The 16,537-nt window shown below is 34.1% G+C and overlaps 1 protein-coding gene across 9 annotated transcripts in view; it reads right to left on the bottom strand.

Moving 5' to 3' along the window:
* Window positions 1–2,585: 2,585 nt before the first annotated feature.
* LOC111871362 (PDZ and LIM domain protein Zasp) overlaps window positions 2,586–16,537 on the bottom strand; it is a 162,408-nt gene continuing 148,456 nt past the window's right edge. For 6 of the 9 annotated variants that reach the window (XM_023864425.1, XM_023864423.1, XM_023864422.1 and 3 more), the window contains 4 exons: window positions 10,914–11,100; window positions 9,884–10,004; window positions 6,218–6,333; window positions 2,598–5,273 (listed from right to left, as the gene is read on the bottom strand). In XM_023864425.1, coding sequence (XP_023720193.1) covers window positions 5,196–5,273; window positions 6,218–6,333; window positions 9,884–10,004; window positions 10,914–11,100 — 502 coding nt within the window. In that variant the 3' untranslated portion in view covers window positions 2,598–5,195. Of the gene's footprint in view, window positions 5,274–6,217; window positions 6,334–9,883; window positions 10,005–10,913; window positions 11,101–12,724; window positions 12,807–16,537 lie in introns of all 9 variants that reach the window. The other 3 variants (XM_023864429.1, XM_023864426.1, XM_033754227.1) reach the window with 2 other exon arrangements.

The following is a 16,537-nucleotide window of genomic DNA, read 5'->3' on the forward strand; positions in this document are numbered from 1 at the left end:
ATAATTAGAGTTTATAACACAGGTAAATCATTCTGTGGTCATTTATTATTTTGGTTCCAGTGAAAAATGTAATCTCAGCTAGATGAACTGCATATACTTTGTGTCTGTCATAACATGTCAGCTATGAAGGCAGCTTCCTGGCAAGATGATGTGATCAGTTACGCAAGGAATCAGAGTTTGAAAATGGACACTGGTTGAATTTCAAGCACACAAGAAAGTATCCTATGATTCTCTAAGTGATGATTTCCTTTCTATCAGGTCTCACATTTGCACTTGAAAGGATCATGCATCTTTACCCAAGTACACTAAAGTACTGTTAGCCAAAGCAGATATATGTTATTAGTAGGTGGAGGACTGCTGATAACAGAAATGTTCCTTGAAATTGGATCTAAATAGGATGCTTTTAGTCTATTTTACCCAAATAAGGGTTTTTAGCAGAGAGAGCACCTACATGTAGCAAGTAAAAGGGTGAAAAAAAATGGCCCAGAGATGAGTTCCATATTTTATACTCTTCATCACACTATTGGGTTGATCAAGTCAAGGAGAGTGAGATGATGAGTATGTACTCATAGCATGTAAGCAAGATGAGAAATATATACAAAATCTTAAGTCAGAAAACCTTAAGAGATAATACCATTAAGGAGACCCAAGTGTAGATGGATGGATATTTAAGAAACAGGGTGTGAGAATGTGAACTAGATTAATTTACACATGATGTGAATCAGTGGATAGCTCTTGTAAATGAAATGATAAATTAATGGGTACTGGAAAAAGCTGGGCCTGCTTGAATGACAATTAGATTTTGAAGGGCTGCTTCATGGTTTTTTTATTGCTAGTGGGGTGGGACTAAGTCCCTTGTACTGCGGCCACTTCTGGCCTATTGTACCAGCCCAAGATGATAGGTGAGAGTGATTGTGGAGCAATTGGTGAAATGAAGATTGGCAGGGGAAACCGAAGTACTCAGGACTCTTCTTCATGATATGTCACAGTAGCACGTTTTTCACAAAACACAGTATTGTTGAAAGAACAGGATAATGCAGCGAAATAGTAGTGGACAAGAAAGAACTGACATAAAATTCATAAATGACCACTGCCAGTGACATTAACTGCTCTAAATGACAAACGTTACAATATAAAAAGAAAATGGAATATTAGTATCAGTCGCTGAAAAAGGATCATATAATGAAGATACAACCATGCTGTGACTTCCACATATGAAATTCAACACTGTTTTGATTTTAAAAAGGAACCTAGAAAGATACTGTGGGAACCTCCCACAGTATACCGAAAGCAGTCGATATTTATATGCTACAGCTTACAACCTGGCTGTTTGTACTGCCACACAGGCGCTACCCAATCGCCACAGCAGCTCCAACATCTATTTGTAAGCATGCCACCTAGTGGCAAGAGTATAAAGATGATGGCCTCCGACATGCTAGCATCAGTCACATCACTCGTGGCAATCATGGCTATGCTTGCATTCAGAGATCATTGCAGTAGACTCTGCCAGTGACCGCCAGTGCTCCACAGGCCTGCCAGCCAACCAGTCATGCTGCTTACAGCCCGAGCCTTGCTGGTATCCTGCTGGCTCGCAAACATCGGGCTGCTACAAGCAAGCACACTGAGCTTGCTAGTTCACTGCAAGAAACCCTCAGACAAATGGTCCTTTCCAGAGCCTCCAATATCATCATCATCACTAGCCAAGACTAGCCCACTACAAAGGGTGTCTCCACTGGTATTATCTGGACACACTCCCTCTAGTCTGTAATACTCATTCTAAGTGCAATAAACATTTGTTGTTATACTTTTACCTGGTTGTCTCTGCAAGCATCAAAATCACACAATACTATCAATCCCCCTTTCCTCACTTTTTTTCACATCCGAGTACAAACATCTTTATTCACAGATGCAAAAGCACTTAATTTATTTATAATTGATTTCTATTCTAGCTACTAATCATGTATTATACATAACTTATGGTTTAAAGAAGCACGGTATATGCTGTGGGCATAAGAAAAAATAACAGTAAGTACTTGCCCTTTATATGAAGTTTCTCTTATTGCAAAAGCGGTGTTTGATAAAGCAATCTTGTATTATACATTATGCTCTTGTTTGAAACAGAGAACTTACAGAGGTGGTGCATTCGTTTCTGGACAGAAAGCATACAGATGACAAGTTGTTTGAACATATACATCAAATTAGAGATGTAGTAGTTTTAAATCAGAGGAAGGGACAAATAATAATTTGTAATATATAGTCGAAATAAAATCTTTTAAAAGTTTAATGTTTACATTAAACTGAAGATATAGATACACAAAAAGTGTAATTTTATAAAATACTTTTAATTTATTCTAAAAGTTTTTCAGCAAAGCTGCAACTAATACTGTAAACTTAAATGCAGATTAGTAGAGTCAGTTAAATTATATTCTGCTGTATGCCAATAATCTGCAGCACAGAAGATACTGTATGTCTACTACATCTTCATTTCCATTTACATCAAAGAAAACAAAATATGTCTCATCTAAGATACAATTCACTGGTACCTTTAAAAACCTGAAAAGAGGATGTTGCATAGAGAATGTCACTTAAATCTTTCATCATTTTTTGCAAAGTTTCATTTATTCATTTACATCAGACATTACAATAAATATATAATAACAGTAGCACACAACTTCAACATCTTTCAGTCACAATTCTTATTACCTTGTCAATAGTTCAGTGCATATATGTACTGAAGTATACTGAAGGTATATATCATTTTTTGTATTTACAGATACAGTACACCCCAATGTTACAGATGTTCAGATTATGGATATCATAAAAAGACCATAAAATTTTGGACACAGGCCATAAATTCACCCTTAGGTAAATGTGGCGAAATTTTGTATTATTTTAAAAGCAAAACACAAATAAATTCAGTCATCCTCCCAGAAATGATTCTTATGAAATCCAGATCACATGTGTGCATGTGTCAATGACAGAGGGGGGTGGTTCGTAGCATACTGTTATTTTCGCCTTATTTCTGGCTCTGCAATGTGTTACCCTTATTTAAGATGTCTGGGGAAAGGCCATCAGGCCATCAACTTACAGGGCAAGTACCTACCTACTGTTTCTTCTAATGGGCAAAGAAGTGTTGTTTATTATAGCTGTGAGTCAAAAACATTTAAGTAAGAGTCCATCTCAACTTGGGAGTCCAGCATGGGAGGACATGGAAAGATTTGGTGATACGGGATTTCACAATACAAACATATTTTCCAGAACATAATGAGGGGGCATACTGCATACGTTAAAATGTATCTTCAGAAAAACTTTCAAATTTTCAATCATGAACAAAACAACTTTTAAGTACACTATAGTAACAGTGCAATTGGATTGCAAGAAATTAAACATAAACACATTGGGCAAGCATTGCAACAATGATCAAATTAGAGGAGGATCATGGTAACATTTACAACATTATTAATAGTTTAGGACTAATTTATCTTTTAAGATATACTAAGTTCATATTAAACCCAATTCTAGATAAAGGAATTAAAATGTCTGTAAAATAATCACGAAATGAATCAGTACATCCTGAATAATATATTCTAGTATCTTCATTGTTAGAGTAATAAGAAGCAGAAAAATTACAACATGAGGCTATTTCAAAACAAGAGGGATCTATAATATTTCATTATGTTACATTTACTGATTGTGATTACCATCCGTGGTACACATTTAAAACAATTAATACATCTTAAGATATGGAAGACTGCTCAACAACTAACAATCCGTGTCTATAGAAATGTGTATTTATAAAATTTTTCCAAAGCTTAGTACATAAACATTGTGAGCTATGGTACCACTGCAGAAGAGAACCTATCTGCAAGAAGCTGTGCTTGGAAATTTAAAGAATTTGTGTTAACTGGAATAAAAAAAATAATAAAACAACAAAACAGAAGGGGGGAGAATTCTGCTATTAACATTTACAAGCACCCCATGTTATCTGACAATTATTTAACATATTATGTTATCTATATTACACAATGACTATGATTTACGATATCGATTAAAGGTTTCACCTGAAAGATTCATCTTAATATGTAAAGTGTCTACTTGCTTTGCTCTTAGATCAGATCATACGCAAAATTTATAGTTACCGAGAGTTTGTCATTTTCTTATGTCCTTCTAGGCATGTACCCCAATACTAAGATAAAAAGATGTCACATTGTTCTTCCCAGTTCATTGACAATTGTAATTGACAATTGTAACAATGGTCACTTCTACAAACCTTCTGGAAAAAAAAAATGTGGAGTCCACAGAGAGATAAACAGTTATTTGAGTTCTGTATAATTTTCTTAGCATGTCTACACAAGTACATATTGACTCACAGTGACAACTTCATAAAGCAAGAATTTCCATGGGTGTTATAATGTTGTTCATATTAACAGTAAGTTATCTCAGTAGTACTGTTGTTGAAATGGTTAGCTTCCTGTCATTCAAGAAAAACCATACGGTAGTAAATAACAAGTTTAAAATTAAAGTTCACATTTCATAGGTCACTGATTTTTATGGACATAGCACTGATCCTACTTCAGTCCCATTGCACCACTACTGGACAGCTACTGCTTCTTGGTATGTTGAATTTAATGAAGGCACTGTCAGCCACAGAATTTAATATAATACATTTCTGAATATAAATATCTGATTCTTTTTCTTCTTTAACACAATTTTATAAATTGTGAGTATCATACATTATGTTACATTCTAATATTATTAAACACTATTTCTGGAAGGCATATACTGGCACGCAAGGACAGGAGTATGGTTTATGTGGGGGGTTATACACGGCAAACTGAGATACTGAAAGTTAGAGACAAGAGGGCTAAAGTACTTGGCAGTGCTATGGGTAAATACGTTATTATATATAAATTCTAACACTTTCTCTCTAGATAACCTATGCTGAAACCACAATTAGGGATCTCCAACTTCAGGTATTTGGTCTTATAAACATTCAAATTAACAGTCTCTCTAATGACTGAAACTGAAAAATCTGGATGGATAGAAACATACTGATTTATTTCTGGTTAAGTTCAATAATGGAAGCAAAAAATAAAAGACTTTTTATGCATAGAATTCATAAATAATCACTGCCAGTAGCACACACTACAGTCATCATGGTAAAAGTGACTCACTGGATTACTAGTGTTGCACTCCTAACGAGCATGGGCCTTGCAGAAAGGTCGTCCTCCTTTAGCATAAAAGCTTTGGCCTTCTAAGTTCCTCTTGCAATTCTGCACAAATAAAACCCATATGATTACCACACTTACAGCCTTTATATCTATTTAAGTTACAAACAGGATCAAAAGGAAAATGGAGTAACAGGGTGTGAAAATTTGTAAGCTAGAGAAAAGTTTGTGGAACTTGAAATATAAGGAATTGAATAAAAAAGTAAATTAAGTTTTTTTAAGGTTTGGTTAACATATATGAGAATGAATTCCTGTAAAAAAAATATCACGTTCGTGGTCATGGAAGCTGATTAACAAATTAAACTATTTACAGGAAGAAAGATAAATTTCTATGGATTTTTTTCACTGCCATATTATGTCACAACTTACTGTTTATAATGTTGTGAAGTGGAAAGGGAACGAAGGATCAGATTAGGGTCAAGAAGTAAAGGATAAGCATATGTGCAGCACAAAACAACTACTAAAATATCACAATCATGTTGGATCTGTAGATTCCATAGGGTTCTGATGATAGTGTATGACACTCATCATTACTGCTTCTTTTACTCTGTCCATCGTCTGGTATTCTAAAGAACACAACATTTCAGAGACTGGATTTGTTTCCATCCCCAGGTGAGGGGGTGGGAGACACCTACTATCTTGGGTCCATTAGAAAGGGCTAACCTCAATCACTGGACAATCTACATAAGTACAATTACAGCTATATATATGTACACACCTAACATCAGATTTGTCAAAAGGAAAACGCATAATAAAAATAAAAATTAAAAATTTCCTGCTTCTGGTTTCTTGTTCGGCTTATCCTTGACAATAAAGGGTGAAGAAAATATGTTCCTCTGAAATGTCAGACTTCTGAAATACATGGTGTACAATCCAGGAGACTTTACTCCTCATTTTGTAACTTATTTGGTAATATCAGATATGCCTCAAACAATGGAGAATATTCAACATAACCTCATCATTATTTGAGAATACAATCGGTAACTTACAGTACAATTGAAGCATTGGCTATGATAATTGTTGCTGAGAGCCTCTACCCAGCGATCTCCAGCCTCAATAGGGAAACCACAAGCAAAGCATTTAGTTGTGAATAGCTCATTCCAATCTGAAAATAACCAAGCATACCATTAAAGGATACCATCTGGAGAACTCCTTTGACTGTAGATCATGATATCTTGTCCAAACTTAAATTTTATGGTATTACTGAGAACAATCACGCACTTTATGAATCTTATTTAAGTAACAGATATATTAGAACAGTAATACATAAAAGTGATGTGAATACAGTATTCTCAGATTGGCTTATTGTTAGACAGGGAGTGCTGCAAGGGTCTGTATTAGGACCTTTGTTGTTTCTCTTATATATAAATGACTTGCTTAAAATATTAAATAAATTTTCTACACCTATAATATTAGCTGATGATACTAGCATCTTATTTTCATATTCTAATATATAAATGATCTTGACAGGAATATTCTTAGTCGCTCATTCACTTCCTTTATTTTCCATATATCCATACAGGTAAAAAGCCTAGGATGTGGAAATAGTCCCTTTGATAATAGACGTGTCCAGATACATATAATTACATGACTTACATAATTAAAATCACATACATTAGTAAATTAACAAAAATAATAAAATAAAAAACTTAATACAATTTTAATTAATAAATATAATTAAAAAATAACATTACTATAAAACTTAAAATTAATACAATTTCATTTAAATTGCCTAAATTAACTGAATTAAATACATTACAAATTTACACACTTATGACTAATTATCTTTCTTTCTCTCATTTTATTTTTCCATAAATCAAAATATATTGATACAGGACTGGTCATATCGCAATACTATCAGTAGAAAACATATACAGGCAGTTTTACAGGTAAACAACACATATAAATCATGCTTATCAAAACGAAAAATGCATAAAAATCAAGACAAAGATTACATCAACCACACAAAAACCGTATCAGATCAGCAATAAGATTATAAATTATTTGTAAGAAGCAAGGTTTTCCATTATTCTCCAATCTAGATATTCCCGCAATGAGTAAAAGGAGCCAATATGGAGATATTTTTTAAGGCATGTTTAAACTTATTAACGTCATTTGTCATGTTCTTAAGATTCTGTGGTAAATTATTAAATATCATAATCCCAGAAGAGTAGACACCTTTTTAGACTTTAGTTAATTAATAAGTTCAATGATGTAAATCCGAACCTTGTCTGGTATGGATATTATAAGAACTGAAATCTTGAATGGATGGTTTAGAGCTAATAAATTATCTTTAAACTTCAACAAGACACACTGTATTCAATTTAAAACTAAGACAATGTCAGATACTTTTACAATAAATCACAATAATAAATTCATCAACAGTACCCTCAGTACTAAATTCTTGGGAGTTATAGTTGATAGTGCCTTTATATGGAAGAATCATACTCATTCACTTGTAAAAAAAATTAAGTAAGGCTTGTTATGTAATTAGAAATATGAAATATTATGTCTATTTCAGCTCTAAAGGTAATCTATTATTCCTTTTTTCATTCCTTAATGGGATATGGTATCATCTTTTGAGGAAACTCATCTCATAGTTCTACTATTTTCTTCTAAAAAAAAAAGGATATCAGAGCAATGTTGGGGAATGGCAATATAGTTTCATGTAGAAACATATTTAAAGAGTTAAATGTTTTATCATTTGCATCACAATATACAGTATATTGTTAGTATTTGTATTGCAAAATAAAGTTCTTTTTCCATCAAATATTGATTCTCATACTATTAATACTAAACAAAGACTACACTTGTATTTACCTAAAGCTAATTTACCTATTTATCAAAAAGGAGTTCATTATGTGGGTATAAAAATATTTAATAAATTTCCCATAGAGACCAAGAATACATCTAATAATTTTAAAAAGTTTAAGATTGTATTAAGGCATTTTTTGAACACTCATACGTTTTATACTGTAGATGAATATCTAAATAGATATTTGATAGAGACACACCTGAAGATGGCACATTAGTGCCGAAACATGTAGTGTAAAAGTGAAGGGAAAGGTGAAATTGTGTGCACTGTAAGACAGTTAGCAAAAATACACATCATGGACATGAATCAGTACAACAGGACGCTAAAATATAAAATTATCTAAATAGATAACTTTTATTATTGTTATACTCACGGTACTGTCTACTTGTGTAATAACTATGTGAGTATTCTATGCTCTATATTATTTTATGACATGTTCCATATCCATCTTTGGATCTCTTGAACTTACAATAAATACAAATACAAAGGATATACTGTATGTTGGACAAGGTTATGGAAGTACACACTTGAGTGGTACTAACACGTGATGTATGTCTGCCATACACGTAAATGTGAAATACAAAGTTGTCCATTGTAAACAGAATGGACATTCATTCATTCAAAGGCAAACAAGCAAGCTAGTCAACTGTTTTAAACTTTCACACTTAACAGGTATTTTTACTGAACTAATCTGTGCCACTGCTATACAAGATACAGGTATAACGTGTATATGACATATGTGTTATGAATACCTAAAGTTCTTTAATCCAGGCATATTTCTTAGGTGAATACTTTGCAAGATATGCCCAAAAATGTATTCACAATGCCAAGTGGCCCTTAAACTGAATTGAAGTAAATGAAACTTAATTACTTGAATAAAATATTTCATATCAGCTCTCATTAATATATGCTTACCCCACCCACATTAAATTAAGCTGTCCAGCCCATCACAATTTTCTTCATTACATTACCTTAGTAATACTACAACATGAATTATAAAATTCCTCTTTATGTAAAATAAGGTTCTTTACAATTATTTAATTTCTCTTAGGTCTAATGTTTTCTCCGGCGCTTTTGTTTTCAGACATTACAAATTTATATTCTTCGCTCGGAGTATTATTATTATTATTATTGGAGGGGTGGGGTTCCCCATGCACCACGACCAGTGATCTATTGTACGTCCCCCTGTGATATTCTACCAGTCTCTATACCCTACCGATACTGATGTGTGCCATCAGTCCCGACTCAGCCAGCGAGTTCGGCCTCTACTGGCTCAGCGGTATCTCTTGATGCTTCCCCCATCTACCAGAGGCGTTAGAGACTACTGTTGGGCGGGAAATGTCCTGAATTTCGCTCAGTGGTCCCCTTGGGACATGATGTTCTTTTACGTGCCGTAAAGCTACGACACGGGACCCACGGCTTAAAGTCCCTCCTGGAGGACTTGTTCCCTGAATTTTTCCGCCCTTAAAAATTCGATGACCTCCGCCGGGTTTGAACCCGCGTACCTTGAGTCATGAGGTTGGAACGTTACCCCTAGACTACGGAGGCCGCTTTCGCACGGAGTAAGAAACCATATTCCTCAATCATACAATTCAAGGGGCAACTCACATGATAATGTACTGTATATACATATATATATATATATAAGCCAACTAGCTAAACAGGCACCCACTGAAACATAAAATCTGCATATCTTAAAGAGGCATACAACAGTCAGTGATAGTCTAACTTCTAATTGTAAATAATTAAGGGAATTAAGACTAAGTTTCACAGTGTCACATAATTTGTCTCAGCTGCCTTATTTATGTAACAAATGAAGAATGAAAGACACTGAACCCACCTGCCTCACAGTAAGGCAATCCATCTTCCAGGAAGAATGGGTTGTTTCCAAACAGCTTGCCACAATAAGCACACAGGAAGCATTCTGGATGAAAGTGCTTGCCAATAGCATTCAAGCAATCCTGCAAAAACAATTTATACCCTATTTTAAAACCAGTAATAAGTAGATAAAATGTAAGTTCATGTTTAAAAGTAACCTTATCCTGAAGTATTATGTCAACATACTATTTAAAAATCCCATGTTTCCAAAGATGTGCAGCTGTACTGCAATGTACATTATTTGAGTACACAGCACTCCTGTTTCATATTTGGGGTTCCCAGGTTAAAATATCAGCTCAGACACTGGATATTCTCACTCAGACTCTGTCATCATTCCCTCCAGGCAAATGCCGGGATAGTACCTCAACTTAGGCCATTATCACTTCCTCCCCCACCCTCTCCATTCATTATTCATTACCATCAAATGCTTATACTTTGTAAGTTTTGAGATTTTCACGGTGGCCATTCACCTGCTCTGAAGATGGAGGCGATACGTTCCTCCGAAAAGTCGGCCCAAACGAAGAATACACGGCGCCAAAACCCAGAAGACGAATTTCTTCAAATGCTTATACTGTTTAAGCTACTGACAGTATCATTAAATAAACCATAAATAAATGAATAAGTACACTATCAATCCAGTTGACAGAAATGAATTATACTAGAATATGTATCATATCAAACACTGTATTTTTATTCCAGCATTTCTCTATAAACTGGCATTTAAACCCTGATAACACTTCCTTTATTTATACGAAATAGAAGAATTCCTTTTCAGGAATATATTCCAATAAATTTGTGTAAATATTAGTTCAAAAATTCGGCCTATCCATTATTCTGTTTCAATTAAACAATTTATCAGAGTGTATGAAATAAAATGCTTCATTTTTGTAAGTACATTCCATAAAAATATTTCTGTCCAGTTTACTGTGATTTAACATATGGAAGAGTTGACATACAGGTAACACATGATGAGAAAGTCAGTATTAACTTACTCCTTTGACCTTGGTGCTGCATTTATCACACGTGGGAGCCAAGTACTTCTCAAAACAATATTCACAATATAGTTCTCCCTTCTCCTCTACAAAGCCAATGTCTGCCAGTGGGCGACGGCATTGGGCATTCACACATACAAAATGGTCTGGGCACCAGTTCTTGCCCAGTGCAGTGATGAATGGGCCTCTGAAATAGACCATTTAAATTACTGCAGATCAGCTTACTGTTCACAACACTGCTGCTGGTCATAAATAATTTATGTCAGAACATGAGGCAGGAACGGAGGAGACTGTTCCATCTTAAACCAAAAAATTTGTCTAAGAAAACATATATCAAAGTATCTGTGCCTCACAGTTCATCATGGAAACTAATATAACATTTTCCCACTTAGCAAACTCTTGAATTCAACAGGCTAATTCTGTGAGACTATATGTTTCAAGATGGTCAATATGAAGGCGACTGGGATTTGGCATAATGTAGTCTGGTAGAAAGTTGTGGGCATTTCAGATGAAACTGCTGTCACCATAGTCAGGCCTGACATGTTGGTAAAAAATGTTGTAAAATCATTATTTCTATTTCCTGACTCTAGAAGAATTGTTACATATTTTCTTAATAATTATATTATATTATAGTATATTATTTTTATTCCATAAAAAATTCAAAATGTTTTCATGTCAGAGCACAAATAGATATAAGTTTAAAACTAAAAATAATAATACATTTTCAAACTCATACTACAATGAATCATGAGGCCAGAAGAATGTTTAACTACTCTGATATAACACAGTAAATTTCCTCAACACTTTGATCATTTTCTTTAGGATTTAATATTACACAAATTTATATAACTAATCATGTGGGGTGAAATCAGTTAAGACAGCTCCACTATACATTACACAAGTGCCAGAGTCAACGAAGAACACGACTTCCTTTCTTTCCATTAGCATGAAGAATACAGGGATGCACAAACACTGCCTTATTGTTAAACACAAAATTTTCCAACAAACACCAATGAAAGTTATGCAACATGCCTTGTTAAGGGTTACTTCTTACGTCTTGGTGGGTCACGGCAGCTCATCTGGTCTTCCATCACGGCTACATAAGTTCAGTAAGTTATCATAATGTTCTCTTAATAGACTTCAATGAGTTAAAAATTGCAGCCATGCACTATACCATTAATGTCCCTTATACTACATAGGTTTTTACATCATACAAGTAGAATGATACTGTGTCATCTCTATTCTCTGCTTTTGGCATTATACCTAACTATCAGGACTCTGATGGAAAGAGAACATTAGGCAGTAGACTCACAAATATGAGTTTGTCAATGAAGAGATCAGTATCATAAAATATCACTAAAATAAAGTAAAATTAAAGAAACCTAACTAACTACTCATTCCATGGAGATAAGTTCTCCTTGAGAAATCAAATACCCACTTAGCCACCCTTCACTGAATCCAATGATCAATTACTATGTTCATAACAGCCTGTCACTAGAACTGTTCTGATGACTTCATTCCACACCCACATATTCTATTTATTTAAGATTCAATTCAAATATTATCCTCCCACCTGCACACGTCTCCCAAGTGGTCTCTTCCTTTCATGTTTTCCAATCACAATTCCGTTTTCATTTCACATCTCTTAAATTTGTCATCTCATAACTTACAAGGCGAAATTGGAAAAAGAGAAATCTTGATATCTACACGCTATAAGTGCTGAAGTCTTTACCAAATTTACTCTGTTGCAGTAACCCTAATGATTATATTACACTTCTTAATTATATGTTCCACATTATGAATAAATTTACCTTCTAATTTGTTTGTCGCACTTGATGCACATGGGATAAACATCATTCTCAATTGATTCTCTGATTGTCTGCACTAAAGCTTCTGTTAACATTAAATGCACAAGAACAAGTTAACACACAAAACTCAATCATCATGCCAGTTCAACACTAGACAGGATTAGTATAACACACAATACAAACTTATGTATTGATATAACTTGGTACAACTGCACACAAAATGAACAGATAGTGTCTAAAGGGAGACGCCAAAGTGACAATGTTGCCAGAATGTTTCAAATCTACATGATTGAAGACTATTATTACTCAGCTAAAAACACAATTAATATGTCCCTGCTGATTGATGACCCATAAAACAAAGTAATATATGTTTTGTAAGTTATGAAAGCAAACTAAATGTTCTAAAATTAAATTTTCCTATTCTGAACATAAGTAAAAATTATCTTTATGATGTTGCAACCTGTTTGTGTAAATTTAAATTATCACTATATACCTTTATACATATATTATTTCTGAAAAGTCAGTTATACCTTGCATCAAGAATTTTATAATGCTGAATCCTGCGTGCGCAACTAACCATATCTTATAAGAATAAGGTTTGTTAGACTGTACTGTTCATTTAAAAAATGATTTCTTAACAACACAAATTAGCACACATCTAATTTCAGTAGCACACAAATTAACTGTACGATATTCATATGTTATTTATTATCATTCTTCATATACTATCAATTAAAGACATTTTGATTGGCTGCTTAGATGACACATTTCGACATCTACAATGTCAGCCTCAATGCGTTGTAATTGATGGTGAATAATAAATGATAAAATAATGTCAAGGATTACAACAGCATGCAATTCAACCTTGAAGTATGTATTCATGTGTATAAGTACATATTATAGGTTTGTAATTAATAAGTTTAAAAGCTATCATTATTAGACTGACTCTGTAATTGGCCACTGGCTACTGAGCTCAGCACATAAATAAATAAAGAATTGAACTGAATTATTGTCGTCGTCAATGTCATCATCACCGCTACTGTTATCATCATTATTATGCTGTCGTCACCATTCATGTTCTTTTTCAGTCAGAGTATATAACAGGAAAATATGACAGTATATGTAGGCTCTTCAATAAATATCATCAGAGGATGTGTTACAATCATATTTATTACTTCGACATAGATGTCCAAAAAAAAAAAAAGAATAAGATGAAGGCACTATATCTGTCCATGTAACTGCCAGCTCAATGGAGATATCTGTCCCAGTGATACATTACCTTTGATTCCTATGGAAAATGTGAGGCCTCAGTGTTTGCACCCACCACTATACCTCGATTTTCATTTCATCATGCAAGAAGTATTTCCCTTCAGAATGCTTCTTCAATGGTCCAGGGAAAGAGCAGTCACAAGATGCAAGGTTCAGATGGATGGTGGATGGGTAAAATATTCCAAGCAGTCTGCAGACAAGTTACACTGATGGCATTCTGGGATGCATAGGGCCTGCTCCTATGCTAGCTCCTTGAACCATGTGGCAACAGTGAATGCATAAAACTATGGCACAACGCTGTGGAAATTGAAGGAACAAATCTGAACGAAGCAATGACTGAACCCTAATTTCTTCTCTGCTGGAATTCAGCAGGTTGTGTATCAATAGGGCAAATGTCTCAACTACTCTGATGACAATGTGGAGAAATTGAGGGTTTGTTGATTATTCTTTGTTCTACAGGATATTTACAGGATATGTTGAAGTAAACATGAGTGTAACACATCCTCAGATGTTATTTACTGAATATCGCCTATATATTCATAAGGTATGATTAAAATATGTGATGTATGAAAATATACGAGTACTTTTAAGAGTTCTAGCTGGAATCCCTTGTTTATTTGGTAAGATAATCATTACCATTAAACTAAGCCTAAGGACTGATATTTCAAGAAACAGAAAAGGATGTTGTTCACTTCTCTGTTATATAAAATAAAATAAAAAAATCAGTGCTAAGCCGAATGATAAGCCATAATTCTAAATGTTCAAAATGACAGTCATACTTACAACTACTGTATATGCTACCTTGCATGCAGTCAATAATGACACACTCCACAGTAAATGAAAAATGTCATGCACAGCATGAAATATTCTGTTCAACATTCTACAAAGCAGGCAACAAGCAAGGCTATGAAAACAAGAAATGGTGAAATCACCATAAAATCCATCACCCATTTAAAACATCATAATAAATTATATCACAATGAAATATATCATAATTACCAATTATTTAAAGAAAACATACACTAATAATATCATAAGAAGAGCATTATTTACTACACTTATGTAAAAGACAAGAAATTAGGAAGTTCCATAACAATGACAGATGGATTTACATCCTTACACATGGGGGAGATATGAATTTTCAAACTGAAATATCATATCAACTGCATGAAATATTTAGGAGTTACCCTGGAATAGTTTTATTTAAAGTTTTCATGTAGTAAAAAACTTACAGGTCACATTGGACGGAGTGATTTATATTTGTAATTGTTAGTGTGACGGACCAGAAAGAAAACAAATCAAACTTTTATTTAAATTTCTGCATGTTTGTAACAGCAAGAGAAGCCTCTGAGAAACTTTCCAAATTGGCTATTTTGAATGGAACAGCAAATGAACTAGAGATCTGTACTGTTAATGTGAACATGTATTCTGAGGTTCAAACAGATATTTGAAAATTAGTTTCTGTTACTACCTTTGGTATTTCTAGCACTCCTGGCAAAGAAGTTGGATGTGTAACATTACCCACAAAACATGTCTGTCATTTGATTGTATTTTTCATGACACTGTTCCTGGAGAAGCACTGTGTGCTAAAAAGGCTTGATCACATGGAAGTTATAATGAAAACTGTCACTAAATTGTCACCTTCATTGCTTCATAGACTTTAAATAAATGATAATTTAAATTGTCTGAAAGAGGTTAATTCAACATATGGTAGTTTGCTGGTGTGTCCCTTTGAATGAGGTAAGTATGAAACTACACTGTTCAGGGAAGCCAACTGATGTCACAGTCAGAATCATTACAGCCTTTTAAAGGTGCTCAAATTATATCAACATCACCTGAACATTAAAGCATTTTCCTCAAGTGAATGATCATAAAATTTTGGGGACCTAGAGATGTAGTAATTGAAACCTTTCTCAGATATAATTACTGAAGTATATGAAGCATCTTCCTCAATATTTTTTGGCTACAGGCATTTTGTGTCAACAGTAACCATTCTGAAGTAACTTGCCACTGCACAACCAGAAAACTTGAAGCTCACTGTGTTTATATATATGTGTGTGCGTGCGCGCGCGCATGCACGCACACACGCGCACAAACACAAACACACACACACACACATACATATACTTGAATTTCATCTTAGCTCAGTTTGGTGTGAGAAGTTTGTTGAACTAAGAAAGTATATTGTAGAAATGAAATATAAACATTTGGCAAGGCCTACACTTGAAACACACGTGAATGTTGAAAATTGATTAGCAGGAGTTTGGAACACACTGCTAGCAGCAGTCTGTATTCTGGGGCGGATTCAGTGGCACTGTTAATTTTTTGTATCTGCATGAACTTGTGAAACTTGTGAAGGTCCAGAGACAGGGACTAGCTCTACTGATTGGGACCAACTGAGTAGGTTTTACCTGACAACGGAAACAGAATCCAGTCTACAAAACATTGTTTTTTCAAATAAAAATAGGACATTTTAGATAAAAACAGGATGATGGATGTCAAGATACATAATATTTGTATTATGAAAGTTTATTTCCTGCAATGAAA

This window comes from Cryptotermes secundus, unplaced genomic scaffold (assembly GCF_002891405.2).
Source record: "Cryptotermes secundus unplaced genomic scaffold, Csec_1.0 scaffold122, whole genome shotgun sequence".
Lineage (NCBI taxonomy): Eukaryota > Metazoa > Arthropoda > Insecta > Blattodea > Kalotermitidae > Cryptotermes > Cryptotermes secundus.